Raw genomic sequence first — 19,109 nt, 5'->3', positions numbered from 1 at the left:
AGCATCTTCTTAAAATAGCATACTGGCTTTCCTTCACTTCCTCAGACACATGGAGTTTGATGGCACCAGGATTCTGCACTTGCCATCCCCTCTGCCTGGAAAATTGCCCCAGATTGTCATATGGCTTGGTTTCCATCACTAAGCCCTTTGATCAGCTGATCTGTAGCATACCCTCCCATTTTATTTAATGCCTTTACCAACTGAAATTAATTTGTTCACTTATGTGCTACCAGTTTGTCTCCCTAACTAGATTAAAGCCTCCACAAGAGCAGTGGGCCTGTGTATCTTATTTACCTTATGTATCTCAGCACTACAGGCTCATAAACATTTGTCAAATGAATGAATGAATTCTTACATGTTCCTTAAACCAATTCATTTAGGATAAGGTACCTGGCAGAAAGTTAGCCTATTTCAAGTGTGTAAGAGTGTGTGTGTACCTGAAGGTGATAAAACTGCATTTACTTAAAAAGATTCTGTACTTCAATTTCCCACTATTTCATAACGGTGTTCCTCATAGACTTGATTCTATTACCATGTGTCTCAAAGAAAGATAAATTTACACTGGAAAATATTCAATCGGGGTTCCCTGTACCAACTAGTCAGAATATAAAAGGTAAGGTCCTTGAGGGAGAGAGATTTTCTACTATATCTCAGTGCCTAGGTCTGGTTTCTGATACACAGCAAACACTCAACAAATATTTATTGAATGAATAAATAAAAAAGAAATATCATCTACTACTAAAAATAAAACATTAAGAGGAAATCATACTTTTTAAGTTATTAACATTTTATATTTTACCTGTAACTGCAAAACTTTCAATTTTTTTGTTAAGTCTTTGCTTTTCCTGTTCAAGCTGATGAACAACAGTTTCCAGGTCTGATTTTATAAGGAGTTCATCACTCAGTCTCTCCTTTTCTTTATGACATAAGCTTAATTCCTGAAAATTTTAATACTAAAATTAAGATTTCTAGCAACTTTACAAAACACGAAAACACATTTATTTAAGAGTAATTCACATACACATACTTTTAGTCAGTCAAATATATATCATTTCAATTAAAGTTAATTCTCAATTGAGGCTAAAAGCATCATAAAACCCAAACTCAACAGTGTTCCTTTCTAAAGTAGTAGAATTATTGGATTTTATTTTCTTTTGTTTAGCACATTGTCTTTCAAAAAAGTGAATACGACTTGTTCAATAAAAAATTTTTAACCGTTTTTATGTTTAAAGAAAAGCAAAAGTAAAGACGGTGTTCTAAGACTACCACAGGTATACATAAGTACAGGGTTATTCTCAGTCTCACCCGCACAATGGGGATAAAACCAGCACCTGGACACTGAGGGTTCATCTATGAATGATTCATCTATGGCTGATTCTATGAATGTGAAACACTCTGTACAGTGTCTAGCACATGGCAAGTACTTAATAACTGTTAGTTAATAATATTGTCAGCATTTATCTTAAAAATACATAAAATGTAATACCAATGGAAAAAATAAGAAAGGTCAGAAAGTAACTACATCTTGCTGTCAGGCAACAATATTGAAACTTGGTCACAGTTCAGAGACAATATTATAAATCACATACAACTGCAAACAGTGTGCATTACAAACAGCAGTGAACAAACAGCAAAAATTCCTGTCCTCACGGAGCTTACACTATAGTGAAAACATCATCAAAACATCTACTTTACATTTCATGACTTCATGGGACAATTTTATGTATCTATGAAACTCAAGAGTGGACAGTATCTAGCAGGTTTAGCTAATTATTCAGTGTTCAGCTGAATGGACTATCTGATAAAGTAGTTGGATAAAACAGAAAGTCATTGTGATACACTGTTCATAGTGAACATACAAAAACCAGTTAAGTATCTGAACACCTACTGTGAGCCAGTGTATCACAAAAGGCTTCACTTTTTAATTTGCCTCATGACTGCCACCAGAATACTACACTGTAAAGAGTATAATTAATGAGAAAACTTGGAAGTTAGTACTAGTCTTTGTTTCCAATACTAATGGAGACTCATCCAATTTAACAAGCTATTAAAAAATTATCAATAATCTATCAGGTGACCACCTAGGAATTTCTACTTGTACGCAAGACATTCTTTCTGCCAGTTCTAGACTATAAGATTATATCTAGGTTAGGCTACATCCAGGTTTATGCTGGGATGCTTACTAGTTTTCTCATTTGAAGACCACCAGAATGAACAATATGACTAGTAAAATGGTTTGTACTGCCAAGCAAAATAATTAAAAGAAAATTGAGTTTTTTAAAAATAAAGGTCAACCATTTTATCAAGTAATTATCAGTTTTTAGTTTTAATATTAGTAAACTGATGAGTCATGAAGTCATTTTAAATAATATAAAATTCCTAACAGGCTTTCCAAATTTGAGTGTAACTTGCTACCTATTCTATATAAGATTAAAGAAATATACAAATATACATACTGACTGAAATAAGTGAGAGAAAGACAAATATCATATGGAATTGCTTATATATGGAATCTAAAAAATGGGTACAAATGAATTTATCTACGAAACAGATATACAGGTATAGCTGTAGCAAACAAACTAACAGTTAGCCGGGGGTAGGCAAGGAGAGGGCTAAATTGGGAGATTGGGAGTGACATATATACACTACTATATATAAAATAGAAAATTAATAAGGACCTACTGTATAGTACAAGGAACTCTACTGAGTACTCTGTAATGGCCTATATATATAAAAGAATCTATAAAAAAGAGTGGATATATGTATGTTATAACTAACTCACTCTGCTGTACATCTGAAACTAACACAACATTGTAAATCAATTCTATTACAATAAATTTTTTTTAATTTCTAGAAATACAAAAAAAGAATTATAAAATATAAATGTAACCATATATGTAATACAATGGGACATTACTAGCCATAAAAAAGAAGTAATGACACATGCTATGATACCCATGAACCTTGAAAACAATGGGTTAAGAGGAGGTCACACATAAAAGGTTACATATTATATAATTTCATTTACACAGAATATCTAGACTAGGCAAACTGTAGATGACAGAGACAGAAAGCAGATTAGTGGTTGTCAGAGGTTGAGCAGAGGAAAATGAGGAGTGACTGCTAATGGGTATGAGGTTTCTTTTTGGAGTGATTAAAATGTTCTGGAATTAGTAGTGATGGCTGCACTACTTTGTATCTATACCAAAACTGCTGGACTGTACACTTAAAACAGTAAATATTATGATAGGTAAATTATAATTAGTAAAAAAATGTAAAATAAAACATAAAATTTTCCTTAATGAAAATTCTGGCAATTCAATACAAAACCTACTCACCAGTTGAAGTTTTCCCATCGTTTCTTCAAGATTCCGCATTTCAGAAAGTTTTTTTTTAATCTCTTTCTAGGAATAAAAAGCTTATTAGGTACATACCTAAAAGTCAAGAATACTTAACACTAAGTGACAGTGAAAATGAGGCCAAGTCATTTTTGAGTAATTTATGTTCCCTGTCATCAGTGAGAGCTAAAGCTTAAGCCAGCTCTATGCCTCAGCTTCAATGAAGAGGAGGCAAAGTTTAGGTTTCTCTTCAATTTCTGGTATCCTGAATGCTTATAGGGACCTATCTGTGACATGTGCAATAAGAGAGCCCCTTGAAAATCTTCTTCTGTCTGTATACTTGTAGGACTTTTCCTGAGCCTTGATTTTTAGGATTCTTCTTACGGCCCTGCCATTTCCTGACTTTCCTGTCCTATTTGCTCTTTCACCACCCACTACTATCAACCTGTGCTGTGCTTAGTCACTCAGTTGTGTCCAACTCTTGGCTACCCCATGGACTGTAGCCCACCACGCTCCTCTGTCCATGGAATTCTCCAGGCAAGAATATTGGAGAGGGTTGCCATGCCCTCATCCAGGAGACGATCCACCTGGATCCTCTGAATGGCAACTAAGAGTGCTGAATGCCAGGATTACAATATTATGACCTAACAGGAATCTTTTACTGAGACAAGTTGTCATTCTTGACTACTGCCAATGTGACATGTGAAACTGTGTTCAGTATGTTGTGCACACATGACAGAATATGCAAAAGAAAGTAGAAAAGGAAAGCAATGAGATACAGAAATACTGCAAAGAAACTAAAGTCACAAAAGCAAAATTAAAACCACTAACTGAGACTTCCCTGGTGGCCCAATGGCTAAGACTCCATGCTCCCAATGCAGGGGGCCCAGGTTTGATCCCTGGTCAGGGAACTTGATCCCACATGCCACAACTAAGACCTGGTAAAATAAACAATTTAAGAAAATTGCACTAATTATGTTTTCTTCATTTTCAAGGTCGTTTTGGCTATTCTGGGTCCTTTGAGATTCATATGAATTTTAGGATTTTTTTTTTCCTATTTCTGTAAAAAAAAATATCACTGGGATCTGGAGAGGGATCACACTGAATCTGTAGATTGTTTTGGGTAGTAGGGACATTCAAACAATAAAGTCTTCCAATCCATGAACACAGGGTATCTTTCCATTTATTTCTGTCTCTAAATTCTTTCAGTAATGTTTTATAGTTTTCAGTATACAAGTCTTCTGCCTCCTTGGTTAAGTTTATCCCTGAGATCTTTATTCTTTTTGACACTATTGTAAACAGGATTCTTTTCTTAATTTTCTTTTTGGATTTTAATATAGCAATGCACCCAGATTCTTACGCAATGATTTTGTATCCTGCAAGTTTGCTGAATTTATTAGTTGTTTTTTTACTGGCATCTTTAGGGTTTTCTACACATATCACCTCATCTGGAAACAAAACTTTACTTCTTTATTTCCCATTTGAATGCCTTTTACTTCTTTTTCTTGCCTAATTCCTCTGGCCAAGACTTCCAGTACTATGTTGAACAGAAGTAGGGAGAATGGACATCCTAGTCTTGTTTCTAATCTTAAAGGAAAAGGTTTCAGTCTTTCATCACTGGGTATGATGTTAGCTGTCGGACGACTGAGCGACTTCACTTTCACTTTTCACTTTCATGCACTGGAGAAGGAAATGGCAACCCACTCCAGTATTCTTGCCTGGAGAATCCCAGGGACGGGGGAGCCTGGCGGGCTGCCGGCTATGGGGTCTCACAGAGTCGGACACGACTGAAGTGACTTAGCGGCGGCAGCAGTGGGCTTTTCACATATGGCTTTTATTATGTTGAGGTAGTTTCTTTCTATTCTACTAATTAATGGAGATGACACTGTATAAGATTAATTTATTTTATTTAGTTGATGTAAAGTAGTGATCTTAAAATTATTAATAGGTTATACTCATGCTTGGGATAATATAAAGATTATTCAATATTATGCAAAACTATCATATACATACAGTTTTATGAAATCCATATCTGGATTCTTAATTTGCAAATATCCTTCTTAAAAATTATCTACCTGAAAACCTGTGGTCTAGGTATTATGTGAATTCTTCTTTCCCACCTACCCTTCCACAATTGCCTTTTGCCCATTTTTCAAAAGAAAGGCAAGCTTCTAATTTCATACTCTATCTCTACATATAAAAAAATTCCTGAAGTACCAGACAACACCTGAAATGTTGGGGCTGGTCAAAGCCTTTAATTAAGATGCTATTTTCTCCCACTGTATCTTTCTAAAAGATGTATTTTCAGTACAATTTTACTTTTTTATTTGATAAGTATTTACCGACATTTGTGCTACATCTGTCACTTTGATCCACTGACTACTAATAATTATAATAACACGTTTTACAGGAAAATGCTAACATTCTGAACCTTATAGTCACAGGATATTTTTAAATTAAAAAAATTTCAATTCATGTATGTTTTTAATTGCAGAGACATTTGATAGTTATCATAAAAAGATATTCAAGCATAAAATACGTTACAATAAGATAAAAAATATGTATTATCTTATTAGATAAAATTTTGTGGGGATTTCAAGAAGGGTCATACGGATTCTACTGGCTATATTTATACGAACAATATGACAATCTTATTTTAAGAAATCAATCTTTACAACTGATTAGAAATTATATCCTTTGCATCTATTTAAAGATGAAAAATGTTAGCTTCCAACTTAAAAATGTGCAAGGACATACATAGTTTCAAAAAATACCTTTAAAGGGTTCGTGAGCATATAATGACCTAGAGGACAAACTTCAGAAGCCTGCTCATAATGCAGAGAAAGGACAGATGAAAATCTTGAATGAAAAGAGGAAGGAATCTGGAGAACTGCCATGAGAATAGATGTGCTTCAGAAAGACACGCGAACAACTGGACAAAGTGCAAACATTTAGAGCATGTAAATAACACTTAAAAAAACCTGAATTACAAAACAAACCAAAAGACCTGGATAGGATATCAAAAGAACTCGAGCTCACTCCTCTCTAGGAGAATTAACAAGCACCCCCATAGCCTAGATGTACCTTTGCTTCCTCAAGTTCTTTGTCAGCAGTCTTGAGCACTTCTTCTTTATGTCTTTCCAACTGCTGCGCTAGCTGGTCTATTTCAGTTAATTCCTGGCAGAGTTTTTCATTTTTGTTACTTAAATTAACAACTTCAGATGTTACTGTTTCCTTGGTTTCCATAAGCTCTTGTATATGCTTTTCCAGGTCTTTATTAGCTTGCTGAAGAAAGTCAACCTAAATTGAATTTGTAATTCATAAATTAACAAATTGGAAAATTATCAAATACTGAACTTTCAAAATATTACAAAATACTGTGTTTTTTTAAAATACTGAAAGTTAAAACTCCAGCTATTTTACATTTTCAAATTTATATTGTCTTGATTTGCAAAACTGCTGATGTGTGGTTTAGTAAAAATATATATAAGTCTTCAGTTTTAAAGCAAGGAAGGAAAGGATAAGTAAGAAATTTGTGTTAACCTTTAGCCAACATAGAGTTCAAATATATGACAAGATTACCATTATGATGATAATATTAGTCTGGAGTGCTGTACCATACAGTAGCCACTAGCATCTGCATATGGCTACTAAGCACTTAAAATATGGCTAGTCCAGAGGTGTGCTGTAAGTACAAAGAGGAGTCCAAAGACTTAGTACAAAAAAATAGTACAATACGCCAATGATATTTGACAACATCGACTACATGTTGAAACGATAACATTTTGGATATATTTAAGTAGATACATTATTAAATTAATTTCACTTGTTTTGTTTTTACTTTTTTTAATCAGACTACTAGGAAATTTTAAATGACATATGTGGCTCATATCCTATTTCTACTGAACAGCACTGCTCAAGAGCTTTGCTAATATTTGGGACTTAATCTACTCTGGCTGCAGTCCAGGCAGCAGTGATATCTAAATTTCTAAAGATCATATGGAAACAACCTAATGTCCATGACAGATGAATGGATAAAGATGATGTAGTGTGTGTGTGTGTGTGTGCGCGCGCGCGTGCGCGCGTGTGTGTGTACAATAGAATATTATTCAGCCATAAAAAGAATGGAATAATGCCATTTATAGACACATGGGTGGACCTAGAGATTATCATACTAAATGAAGTCAGAAAGAAGACAAACACCATATGATATCACTTATATATGGAATAAAAAAAATACAAATGAGCTTATTTACAAAACAGAAACAGACTCAAAGACACAGAAAACAAACTTATGGGTACCAAAGGGGAGAGGGGATTGGGGAGGGATAAATTAGGAGTTTGAGATTAGCAGATACAAACTATTGTGTATAAAATAAACAAGGTCCTACCATATAGCACAGGGAACTATATTCAATAACATGTAATAAAACACAATGGAAGGACTTTCCTAGTGGTCCAGTAGTTAAGAATCCACTTGCCAAAGCAGGGGACACTAGTTCAACCCCTCATCCAGAAACTAGGATCCCACAATGCCATGGGGCAACTGAGCCTGAAAAATGCAACTAGTGAGCCCACCTGCTGTAACTACTAAAGGCTGTGTGCCCTAGAGCTCAAGCTTGGCAAGAAGAGAAGCCACCTCAACAAGAAGCCTGCACGCTGCCACTAGAGAGCAGCCCCGACCATCGAAACCAAAGCCCACGTGCAGCACAGAAGACCCGGTGCAGTCAAAAACAAACAAAAAACACAATGAAAAAGAATATGGAAAATATTACACACATAATATGGATAACTGAATCACTTTGCTGCGTACCAGAAACTAACACACACTGTAACTCAACTATACTTCGGTTTAAAAAAAATTTTCTAAAGGTCATTTGTCATGTTTCACAGAAGTCCCTTGCTCTTTCATTCTTAGGTCAAATGCATGGCAAGGCAAACTACTACAGAGTTAAATAGAAACTCTAGGTTTAATTTTTATATTTATTTTTAAAATAATATTTTTTATATTATAAATACAAATTTTGAAAAAATTCTGAAAATTTTTGAGAAAATCATAGAGAAGACTATGTCACCACACAAAGATAAACCTTTATTAGTGTATTTTGGCATAGTTTCTTCTAGTGTTTTCTCTCTCTGAATGCATATACACAATTTTTAAAGCAAATTGAGGATTACTTTTTACCTATAGTTTATTCTCTTCTTTTAAACACGTAACACTGTGGTATATCAATGCCTACACCTCATTAAATATAAAAACAAGATTTTTCAACAGCTGTACCCAATTTTGGATACTCTGACTCTATGAAATTTTTTCTGCTGTAGATAACACCCAACTAAACCACCCTTTCACCTTTATAAACCCAAAGACCATTAAAAACACTTACAACTTTATATGCTCAGTGAAATAATTATAAGTCATTACCTGAATATTTAAGTGAGCAATAAGCTTTTCGTTGGCTTTATTTCTAGTCTCCAGAGAAAGGATATCAGAGGAGCGACCCCCATCCAGTGCAATCGACAGTCGTTCTATCTCTCGTTCTCTAAGTTCAATCTGAAAGCATAAAGCTGTGCTATCATTTTCAAAGATATGGTTTTGAACTGAAATGATTAACACTGGACAAATGTTTATTTGAATATACTTCCATTTTTCTTATGGCCCACGATGTATACAAAAGATGAACACTCATATATGTTACTGACACATAAATGGTATTATGAGATCCATTTATACAGAGCAAAAATATACACAAAATCTCAACCTAAGAATTGTCAACACAGGTTTCATAAGTATTTTTATTGAAGCGATTCTTTCCAATTTTATGTTTTGTTTCTTCTCTCCTCTAAGATTAGGCAATGTTTATACAAAAAGAAACTAAGTCCTGGAACTGAGTCTGAACTACTTCAGTGCCTGGTGAAATAAATGGGAGATAAACAAATGAATATAAAACAAAAAGGAAGTGATTTGCTACTGAAACTCAGTATTAAAAAGGATATGAGGCCAGAATGAATTTGCTTTACTATCTATTATGTAGAAAAAAAGATATACAACCAAAAACATCACTACCAACCATGAATTCCCACGCAAGAATCTAGAAAAACACACACACTTTCAAACTTTGGTTTTCTTTTCAAAAAAAAAAATGAAAACAAAAACAAAGTATTCAATTTAACAAACAATTATTGAGCACAGTTCTAAATATACAAAGATGAACAAAACATGATCCCTTACTTTCAGGAACACACAGCTTTACAGGAAAAGCAAGAAAGTAAGCCAATAACTGCTTTAATATGTTGTTCAATGATACAATAATAGAAACAGGTATACAGTACCAAAGTAGTCAAGGGAATAAAGAAGCCCATAGTTATAAAATATGCTAGGCAGAGAAGAAAGGAGGGATATTCCAGGCAGTGACAGGGAAGCACAAGGCAACACTGTATGTTTAAGGGAGCAGAAATGACTCGGTATGACTGAATTATAACATGCAAGGGAAATTAACAGCTGGAGATGAGTCCAAAGAATTAGGCAGGAACTAACTAGGGTAAGCACTGTATACTTCACTAGGGAGAAATATTATTCAGGACTAAAGGGTGAATGTGATAAGAATAGGACCAGAAGCAAGGAGACCTACTGTAGGAACGTACAAGAGATGATTAGAGCCTAAAAAACAGTGGGACGGGACAGAACAGAATACGTAAGTTTAAGAACTGATAGAACATGGTGAGTGGTATGTGACAGGCAGAGAATGAGATATATAAAGACTACAGAATGCTGGCTTGGGTGGATACTGAAGCTTCCAATCAAAGTTGAGGATACAGGAGGAGAAACAAATGTGAGACAGAAGCTGGAAAGTTCAGCACTAGGCATATGTGTACAGACACCATTCATCCAAGTGGAAATGCCAGTGTCAAGCTGGGCATATCAGAATGGAACTCAGCAGAGAAGTGTCAGCCTGAGAGACTGGGGAGTCATTAACATTCAGGTAATAAACTAAGAGAGTAGACGAGACTATCTGAGAAAACATGGAGAGGAGAAGTCAAAGAACCTTGGGGATCGGTGATATTTTAGGGAGCAGGCAGACAAAAGAGCAAAGATGATATTATAAGAGGCTAAAAAAAGAGGCAAGAAAAGGAAAACCAAAAGAAAATGAAGCCACAGTAGAGTTTCAAAGAGAAATGATCAATAATGTCAAATACTGCAGAGTGAGTCAGGAAAATGAAGACTTACAAGCATCCTTCTGGATGCAGCAATTAATGTCAACGGTAACAGTAACTAGACCAACTTACACAGTGGGGGACAGAAGCCAACAGAAGGTTAAGAAGTGAACACGATGTGAAGAAGTAGAGAAAGAAGAGTAAGACACCCTTTAGAGAAGTATGCATCAGGGAGAAGAAGGCCTTAGTTAGCAAGAGGGGAAAGGTAATTCAAAGATTTTTTAAGGGGTATTAGCGATGATGATAAAAGCATCTCCTCACAGTACTGTTATGAAGACTGAAAAAAATTTATAGCCATTAAAATGGCCATATAAGTTTGTTAAAGAATAACTGATTAAAGCAATATCCTAAGGAGAAGAGAGGGAATGGGGCCAAGTGCACAAAACCTTAAACAGGAAGAATATCATCCTACCCATTAAGTCTTAAGGAGAACCTGTGAATACTGCTCATTTTAAAGGCAGAGATAGGAAACTGAAAAAGAAGATGATATCCTGAGAAGGAGGGTGTTACAGGCCATGGAAAGAGCTTGAAGAGAACAGTAAAATCTGGAATATATGCTGAGAAGAACAGAACAAACTCCCACAAAAAAAAAAAAAAAAACAACTGATAGAGAATAGAGTAGACTCAATCAAGATTGATAACCACTTAAACTGGTGATTTCAATCAGAATGGTTAGGCTATTTTCTTCAAACACCTCAGCCACCTCATGGAGACAATAGAGTCTGGTCAGTTTATGTTCATAAAGTACTTAGAAAAAAATGTGATGAAAGAATGACTGAATATAAACTGAAAAATATAAATTAATGTTCATTTCATATGCATATTTGATATGTTCAACATCTCTCCATAAAGTAAATTTTTGGGGTGACATTACTACAATTCCTTTTAACTCCATTTTATCCAAGTGATCGTCAAAGGACTTCATAAACTTAGCATTTATACCAATACATAGGTTACACCTATACTGGTATGTGCAGATTTCTTTACTCCAAAAAACGTAGTTATGTGCAAAATATGGAAAACATGTTACCTGATTTAAACTTCAGTAAGCATATTAAGAAAGAAAGCCTGTAATTACCCAAATCAGAATTTAGCCAAGACACCAAAAGAAAGCATAAAAGAACAAAGCTTGTTCCTGAATCTATTCATTCCCTTGCTTCTTTAGAAAACTGTTGTATGGGGTACTAGTGCTTACAGAGAAAACATTCAACAAGCATGGTAACTCGGAAGAGTAACTTTCAAAGACATATTCAAAACGATAAAATCTACAGAAAGGGTAAAAAAAGTTTTTAAAAATACTATTATAAAGCATAATACACTTCAAATAAAATACCTCTTGAGATGGAAAACAGTTAATATGGTTATAATATTTGGGGAGATGTATGATTCACCTTAAAAAAAAAAATAACTACTATTCACCTCAATGCATAATGCAGGTAATGGACTGAAGGTTCTGAAGTCATCTAAGCAATTCCATCTATAAATTCTATTAATGAATTTACTAAAAAGAAAAGCTGTATTAAAAACTCAGAAATATTAAACATTACCCAATTCTATTTACAGTCACAGCACACTCACCTCAATCCCAACTAGGCAAATAAAAAAATCCTACCTGCTTGTTATAATCTCTCAATTCACTTTCCATCATTGCTAACTTCTCTTGTAACTGGCAGACTTCTTGTTGAAGTTCTTGAATTCTGAAACATATAAATTGTAAGTAATGTCAACATATTTTTGATAAGAAATACAAAATAACAAAAGTGAAATTAGATGCCTTCTTTTAAAACCCTCAACTTTTTGTTTCTCAGTGAGGCAGGAGGTGCTGTGCCAAAGGGTTCCCAGGCCACAGCACAGAGTGCATCATCTTAGAGATTTAATTCAATAAGAACAGATACAAAACTGAGTGGTAAATAATCTGAAACTCTGATACATTATGTCTCCTACTGCATTCTGATCCTTAGAACAAATTCTTCTGGGTACTGTTGCCAATTCTTAGGTTCAGGGAACTAAGCATCGAGTCCCAAACTCACAATACTATTCAGTGAAATAAGGGACTACATGTTTTCTGACCCCACATGGCCCTGTATTTTCTAAGGAACTATCTTACAACCTTAGAGAGAAGAAAAATACTGAGAAATACCAATTTTCCAGGTAACTACAGCAAAAAAAAAAAAAACAAACAAAAAAACCCTACTCTTTCCTGGAACTTGTTAATTCCAAGAGAATTAAGATTTGTCTAAATCATCTGAATTATATGAATCCTAAATGTTCTGTACTACATCACACTTTGCCAAGCATTAACAAAACAAGTCACAATCACTTTCATACTGGAAAAATAAAGCCTGAAGCCAGGTTTAATTTTAAGAGAGCTTTTCCATAGGGTAGATAGAGTACGGCTGAACACTGCTTGTACCTGCTATTAGTATCGCTAGAACCAACATTACCCACTAACCTAGGAGTAGGAGAGGAGTATGTGTGCAACCACACTCATATATGTGTGAATGACTCTAAATACAGTTAAATGTGCATGTGCAAATTCAACAAATAAGATAATCAAGAGACTAATGCTACCTATGATGGCTTGATAGAAAAGAAGAATATTAAGGCAAAGAAAAAGACAGAAAATGACACACATGTTGTTGTTCAGTCACTGTCGTGCGCAGCTCTTTGCGACCCCATGGATTGCAGCATCCCAGGCCTCACTGTTTCTCACCATCTCCCAGAATTTGCCCAAGTTCATGTCCATTGAATCGAATACATACAGGGCCCTCTAAAACTCGGTAAATAATACTAACATATTGTCTAAGTCCTAGTTTATAAGTACCAGAAAAACAAGACACAAAATATTTCATGGGTAAAGTCAAGTAAGTGTATAAATAGAGGTACAAAATATTGTGTGAGAATAACTGAGCTAAAGACCCTAATTAGTCCCCCAACCAATGTCTTTCTAACTGCTATAGAGATTAAAAATAAAGTAGAAAACTCTCTCATATTGTCTACATAATCTACAAAGTAAAAAGCTAGCTGCACTAACCATTCCCACGAGCGTATTCTGTACTTTACACTGTTTCTGCAGCCGTGACCAGAGAGGCTGTCACTAGTCTCTCTCACTCCTCTGTACCGTTTAAGATGTTCTCCGTGGCATTCTGTGCATTTCCCCTTGTCTCATCTTCTTACCGGGTTGTAAGCTTCTCAAAAGTTGCATCTTTACATCCCGAGAACACTTACCTAGCCTTTTCCAAAGAGTTTACTGAAGTTATAATTAAAATAGAATTTACATCTGATTCCAAGTTAAGGAAACACCAACATACAAAGCTAGAGAATCATGAAGCAAAAATTTCAAAGCCAGTTACAAGTCTACTCATGCTACTGGCATTTGAGAAAAATCTGAAGTAATAGACAGTCTGTAGAAGATTTACTTGGGTGATAAAGCTGAGTGTCAAAGCAACTCTACTGGAATAGGCTCTAGGTGGCACTAAATTGTTTTCAAGCAAATATAGACAGAAACCTCAGATATATGATTTACTTGAAATCAAATTTCAAAACAAGTGAAAACTTTCTATATTCAGAATATATTCAGAAAGCGTTTACTGAATGCTTGTGCAAAGTTCTGTGCTACACACCAGAGATAGGCTAGTTAAGAAGACAAAACCCTACTATCAAGAAACTTAGGGCTAACCAAGTGATCGGTTAACTAAAGCCAACAGAGAATTCTTTAATGTACCTGTTATCAGCCACATGCAGGAGGTCTGCAATGTAAGGGTCATCTGGCTGAGGAACCGGATATGAACTGATTTCAGAGGGAGGGACTGGTTCATCAATCTGCATCCGCTGGCGCCTGAAAGCAATATTTCTTTTCTTGCCACCTAAAAAAAAAAGCAAAGGTGTATTTCAAAAAATTGAAAACAAAACACTGTCTTAAATACTTTAGAAGCCTTTTTGTTATAAAGTATGTCTCTAGCTCTTATTACATAAGAGCCAAGTCAAATGCTTTCTCCCTTATATATAAACACCCACCTGATCTTAACTAAACGACTCATTTCTGAAAACCTCAACAAGACATGGTTAGAAAGCAAGCTTCATTTTCTGCATGCTTGGTATACATGCCCAGATTTAATCTTTTCCTTCATGAGATGGGGAGCAAACTCTGGCAAGATTAAAAGCTGAGTGTGCCTTGTGGTACATAACAGAGCTCAAGAAGTCATCAACAGCAGAAAACTGTCAAATGAGAAGCTGAAGGCAATAATAACTAAAATAAACATGTTTATTAAGTAAGGCCAAAGGAGCAGATAACTGAAACTTTAGGAATCAAAATTAGTTTGTAGCAGAATATGTATCCTGAATTAATGGGGAATTTTCTTAATTATCCTTAAAACCAGCAGGCGTAATTTCTTTTGATGACTAGATATATCCCATCTTGGCCCAAACCACAAGGATAATTTACCTTTTGCAGTACCTGGCCCAGATTAGACATGTACTTGAAAACTAACTGACCCTCACAAAGAACAATCAACCCACAACTCTGTCTTCCTTAGAATCCTAACAAGTTTTTTCATACTCTTCGCCTCTTGTTTTGAGGATGAAGAAACTAGGTCAGAAGTATTTAAATGACCTGCTTGTAGTTACACACCTGAACAAGGTAAACCACTTTCTTCTTCCCTTATCTCCTGGTTTTCCTCCTTGGTTGCTCCTTCTCAGTTTCTTTCAAAGACCCTCTTCTTCCATCTGTGCCTTAAAAGACAGTTTCCTAGGGTCTGTCTTTGGTTCTCCTCTCTTTCCAATCTACATAATCTCACTAGTAACTCCTACCACATTCAAAGCTTCCATTCTCAGGATATTCCAATGATTTCCAAATGTGAATCTCCATCTAGGACCATATTTCTAAGGATAGATCTACATATTTCACGGCATACTAGGAGTTTCAATGTGAATGTCCCGTGGATATAACATACTCAACAAACCCTTTGTAAACAGTGGACTTCTGTTTTCTATATTCCCTATCTTAAGAAATAGTACCAGGGCATCCTTGGTGGTCTCGTGGTTAAGACTAGGGGCTCAGGTTTGATCCCTGGTTAAGGAACTAACATCCCACATGCCCCATGGTGCAGCCAAAAAAAAGAAAGAGAGAAATAATATTAATATCCTCATTCATCCACTCATTCACTTCAAACAAATTTGGAAATTCCTCTACATCCCAAGTTTACTAAATTTATCCATCATTAAATTTTAGAGATTACACCTTCTAAATCACTCTTGATTTAGGCTTATTCTTTTCTCAGAAAATCTAATTATCCTCCTTTTTTGGTTTTCTTAATCTTCTAGTTACTTCTGAGATTCTCTCCCTCATTTCCCCAGCTTTTCTGCCTTTGGCTCACGCTCCTCCCTCTCCCAGCTTATTTTCTGCCATTTCAAGTCCCACAGATTCCTCCCTGATCCTGGCCTCCCAGCTTGCCATTCTTCAATTCTCAGAGTCTCCTCTTCACTCAGCTACAGGCACACAGTAACATGATTAAGCCTGGACTGTGTCACCAGATAGAACTGAGCCAGCTTCCATATCTTCAACTCTCTTCTGATGGCAATCTTCATTCTGACCAAATTACTACTGGTCCTCACCATGTTCTTTAATCCCTCAGTCTCTACCAAGTCTCATAGTTCAGCACCTGCCTTCACCTCCTTTGCTTCCATAACCTTAGTCTCACGGTTTAGACACCTCCGCGATCAGGAGATTCTTCCATCAATTCTGAGCCTGGAGAACCACTAACTCTGCATATGACCCATCATTTCTGTTTTCTTCCTTGAGAGCTACTGAGCATAAGGCTAAGAAGAGTAAAACTAAGAAATAACAGGTGTATCATTTTCAAAGTCTTTAGAGTATGAAGTATTTTTACAATTAATAATGATGATAGAAATAAGATAATAATAGAAAATTATTAAGATAATAATAGAAAAAAGAATTCAAACTAATAATAAAGGAAATAAAACCCTAGGCACTGAGGTTAGACAACTTATACCTAAGAAGTTTACTGTTATGTAAGTTTCTAAGCACATGTACAGAATATAAGCTGGGTCTTCAGAAATAAATTTTAAAGGTTTTGTGACTATCCAAATATATCTTTTCAAATATAAAGTCTAAAGCATGAGTACCCAAAGTCCCATTTTAGTCAACAGTTTTAACATCTTTAAAACATTAGATGTATATGATTTGTTTTGACAGGGAACAGATTCACCTGGAGTTTGAACTACAGCTTGCAAATTCTTTTCTTGAAGCTGCTGAATTTTCTCATTCTTAGCTTTGCTTTCTTTCTCCATAAGTTTGAGTTTATGAACATATTGATTATTTAGAAATTTCAGATCAGCTGTTTCACGTGCACACTTTTTCAATGTGGTTTTCAACTCTTAAAATGAAAAAGATTTAAAGAGTATTTTATACATCAAGAAGTTCTTCCATTCCATAAAACGAAAAAAGTCACAATAATTTGAAAGGCTCCACCTGATTCTTATATGCTTTGTTAGAAGGTTATAACTTTTCTACCATCATTAACAAAACTGCAAATAAGTCACTAAGCACAAAAAGGAATTATATTTTTCTTCTGTGGTGAGCCTAATATGAGCTTTTGATCCAGTAAATTGGATACAAAACTAAGGGATTATCAATTCATGCCAAGTATTAGCCAGGGCTTTCTACTAAATACAAGAAGATTAAAGTTAGCCATATAATTTAGCCTTTGCCTAGTACCTCTAAAATCATTCTATCTTCCAGATCAAAAACAGGGTATAAAAGAATCAGAACAATAGATATACAGCTTTTTCTCAGAAACACAGAAGTTGTTACAAGAACATTTCTCTTCAGTACCAGCATTTAATATTTTCTACAGCAACTTTTGGGCTTCCCAGGTGCCACAGTTGGTAAAGAATCTGCCTGCCAACACAGGAGACACAAGAGACATGGGTTTAATCCCTGGGTTGGGAAGATCCCCTGGTGAAGTAAAAGGCAACCCACTCCAGTATTCTTGCCTGGAAAATTCCATGGACACAGAAAACTGGTGGGCTGCAGTTCACAGGGTCACAAAGAGCCAAACACAACTGAGCGCACACCACCACCATTATAGCAATTTTAATTCTAAAAATTTAATCCACATTCAGTGAAGATGAATATAAATTGTGGAATGCAAATTTATTTTTCTTTTGGAAACTCTTCAACATACCCTATGCTACTGCTACTGCTAAGTCACTTCAGTCGTGTCTGACTGTCCGACCCTAAAGACAGCAGCCCACCAGGCTCCCCGATCCCTGGGATTCTCCAGGCAAGAACACTGGAGTGGGTTGCCATTTCCTTCTCCAATGCATGAAAGTGAAAAGTGAAAGTGAAGTCGCTCAGTAGTATCCAACCCTCAGCGACCCCATGGACTGCAGCCTTCCAGGCTCCTCCGTCCATGGGATTTTCCAGGCAAGAGTACTGGAGTGGGGTGCCATTGCCTTCTCCGCAACATACCCTATAATACTTCAGAAACTGTCAGTAGGAAGACTATCACATTTTCTAACCAGTAGTTTCAAAGGTAGACTAGGATTTCCCACATATAAAATGAAAAGGGCAAAAATTCCAAAAGTCACAAAAATTTACCTTTAATATGTTGACCTGATTGTTCTCTCAGTTTCATTAATTCCAGGTATAATTCATTATTTTCCTTATTCAATCTTGCATTTTCAAGTTTATAAGGTTCCAATACAAAATCAAAATTGGCACTCTCTTTTTCTGCTTTCACAGCAGATAATTTTGATTTCCGAAGACTTTCTGTTGTATGAACTAGATCACTAATATTAAATGGAAAATGCAAATACAAGAAAACATTCTATTAACTTTTAATAACTAAAAACAGATTTCTAAAAGGACTTAAATATTAATACTAAGTGAGATCAAATCAAAAATCAGACATACAAAAACAAACATGAGAGGTCTTTCAAGGTACTAGGAAGGTCTCAAAACTTTCCCGGCATAATTAAGTTATAAAGCATACACACATAGGCAGAATCATCTTTCAACCTGGTCTCACTCATCCCCCATGTTTAATTAGTCACTTGTGGAATCTGTGAACCTTATTTGGTCATTTAACATTTACTGAATGCCTGCTACATGCTAAGTGTCAGGGACGCAACAAACACAGATCAGTTCCCTACCTCTAAGAACACAGATGAACACAATATTCACTACATCAACATTTACTGGGTAGGGAACATGGTAAAGAACCCACTGACATGGAGCTTATATCCTACTAACAATTTGTCAGAAGTTATAGCACTATGTGATAAACTCAATAAATATTTTAGTGCTGACCATGTGTTCAGCTTGTCCTAGGTATGGCAGTGAAACAGTCAGTTTCTAGTTTCTTGGAGTTTGCATTCTAATGGGAAGGTAAAACAAATTTCTAACAATAATAACAGCTAAGGTAACGTGCAGCATATGTGACAGAGAGCTGCAGGCCATACAGCTAACTGAGCATAAAGACAAAGCAGGAAGGAGAGGAGAAAGAGACTTTACAGGCAGATAGAACAGCATAC

At 35.5% G+C, this 19,109-nt stretch overlaps 1 protein-coding gene across 2 annotated transcripts in view; it reads right to left on the bottom strand.

Moving 5' to 3' along the window:
* CEP135 (centrosomal protein 135) overlaps positions 1-19,109 on the bottom strand; it is a 74,517-nt gene that overhangs the window by 50,963 nt on the left and 4,445 nt on the right. Inside the window, exons 3-10 of one of the 2 annotated variants that reach the window (XM_018049480.1) lie at positions 18,175-18,365; positions 16,781-16,948; positions 14,278-14,419; positions 12,166-12,250; positions 8,764-8,892; positions 6,423-6,638; positions 3,339-3,404; positions 800-938 (exon numbers count right to left, since the gene is read on the bottom strand). In XM_018049480.1, coding sequence (XP_017904969.1) covers positions 800-938; positions 3,339-3,404; positions 6,423-6,638; positions 8,764-8,892; positions 12,166-12,250; positions 14,278-14,419; positions 16,781-16,948; positions 18,175-18,365 — 1,136 coding nt within the window. Of the gene's footprint in view, positions 1-799; positions 939-3,338; positions 3,405-6,422; positions 6,639-8,763; positions 8,893-12,165; positions 12,251-14,277; positions 14,420-15,183; positions 16,436-16,780; positions 16,949-18,174; positions 18,366-19,109 lie in introns of those variants that run through there. The other variant, XM_013964641.2, reaches the window with a different exon arrangement.

Source organism: Capra hircus, chromosome 6 (genome assembly GCF_001704415.2).
Source record: "Capra hircus breed San Clemente chromosome 6, ASM170441v1, whole genome shotgun sequence".
Lineage (NCBI taxonomy): Eukaryota > Metazoa > Chordata > Mammalia > Artiodactyla > Bovidae > Capra > Capra hircus.
The sequence above is the reverse complement of the archived record's forward strand: the minus strand, read 5'-3'. Positions and strand labels throughout refer to the sequence as shown.